At 41.3% G+C, this 1,362-nt stretch overlaps 1 protein-coding gene across 1 annotated transcript; it reads right to left on the bottom strand.

The window, feature by feature from the left end:
• Positions 1-175: 175 nt before the first annotated feature.
• LOC109593065 (uncharacterized) lies at positions 176-1,356 on the bottom strand (the record flags this gene model as incomplete). Its single annotated transcript, XM_020008319.1, has 3 exons — positions 1,150-1,356; positions 538-893; positions 176-470 (listed from the first exon to the last, which is right to left on the bottom strand). Coding segments are annotated over exons 1-3 (856 nt in total), but the record flags the coding sequence as incomplete, so codon positions are not given.
• Between the last annotated feature and the right edge of the window lie 6 nt (positions 1,357-1,362).

Here is a 1,362-nt window from a genome sequence, read left to right as displayed (position 1 = left end):
TGTATGTACATATACATGTACATATACATGTACATGTATGTGTACATGTATACGGTGTATGTACATACAAAAAATGTGTAAAATGTACACTAATAACTTCTACCAAAAAGCAACACTAACATGTACATGTACATATTATTATTATCATCATTATTATCATTATTAGTATCACTACCTTTAAGATCAGGTCCCCTCCATGACTGCCCCTCCTCATTGCTGAGCTCATAATGGACACTGTTCACACTATGAGGAGGTGACCCTGTCTCCCACTGATTGAGAGCGGGTGAGTCTAACGGTAACACTGGTCTAACGGTCTCCTCCTCTCTGTGTGACTGTGGACAATGGACACTGGTTACTGGTAAGGGGGCGGTGATGGTTAGTCCAATGGCGAGGGTAGGAGGGGGAGAGGAGGAAGAGGAACGAGTCTTCTTTGGAATACGAAATATCCTCAGAGCTATCTCAGGATTAGACTGGAGAAGAAAATAAAATAAAATTAATTAATTAAAGCTCCTCCCCCTTACAGCCCCACCCCCTTACCTTGTCCGTTACACTATTATTAATTAGAGACGGACTGGATAATATTTGACTTTTAGAGGACACTGCTGACCACACCCCCTCATTATCAGGATCACTACTAACTTGAGTACTGACACACGGCCATCTTAAATCACCAGGTGAAGTGGGCGGGGTTTCAGGGGTAGGTGTGGTTAAAGGGAGTGGCTCTTCCTTAGGAAGATCAGCTGATACTGTGAGAGTGTAGGTGATCCGTTGGGTGGGCGTGGTCAGGCTCCAGAAGAGAGAGGAGGAGGAGAAACTGTGAGGGATGAGAAGTGACGGAGATATTGTATCAGAGAGAGGAGAAAGGGACCCAGCGGAGCGTATTAATAATGATCCTATGGACAATGGAAGAGAAAGAGAAGAATAGTAAATGATTAATGTACAGTACATGTACATATACATGTATGTTAGTGAATTAATTATATTGGTGTGTGTGGGTGTGTTTAAATTGGTACAAACCTATACAAAAGCACATGTATACCACTGTATTAAAGGCATAACTAAACAGCCTGAGAATATTTCTATACTCAATGTGTGTCCATGTACATGTACATATTAATGAATACTCATATGTTAGTCATTATGCTGTACCTATTCTTAGTTGAATGTTTTGAGGTGGAAATGATTTAGTGAACTTCCTCCCAGGCCTGTCATTATCAGTGTGTATAATGATACACCTATCAACTCTCATGTCCTCATCTTTAACAGTGTCACTGGTAACAGGTAGAGAGGAGTGCTGCTGGCAATAGACTTCCTTGTTACTTAAGAACCTACAGTCCTTCTTCCTAGCACACATGAAGTGAT

This window comes from Amphimedon queenslandica, unplaced genomic scaffold (genome assembly GCF_000090795.2).
Source record: "Amphimedon queenslandica unplaced genomic scaffold, v1.1 AMPQUscaffold_3011_Cont24990, whole genome shotgun sequence".
NCBI classification, from domain to species: domain Eukaryota; kingdom Metazoa; phylum Porifera; class Demospongiae; order Haplosclerida; family Niphatidae; genus Amphimedon; species Amphimedon queenslandica.
This window is presented reverse-complemented; position numbering and strand designations above follow the sequence as displayed.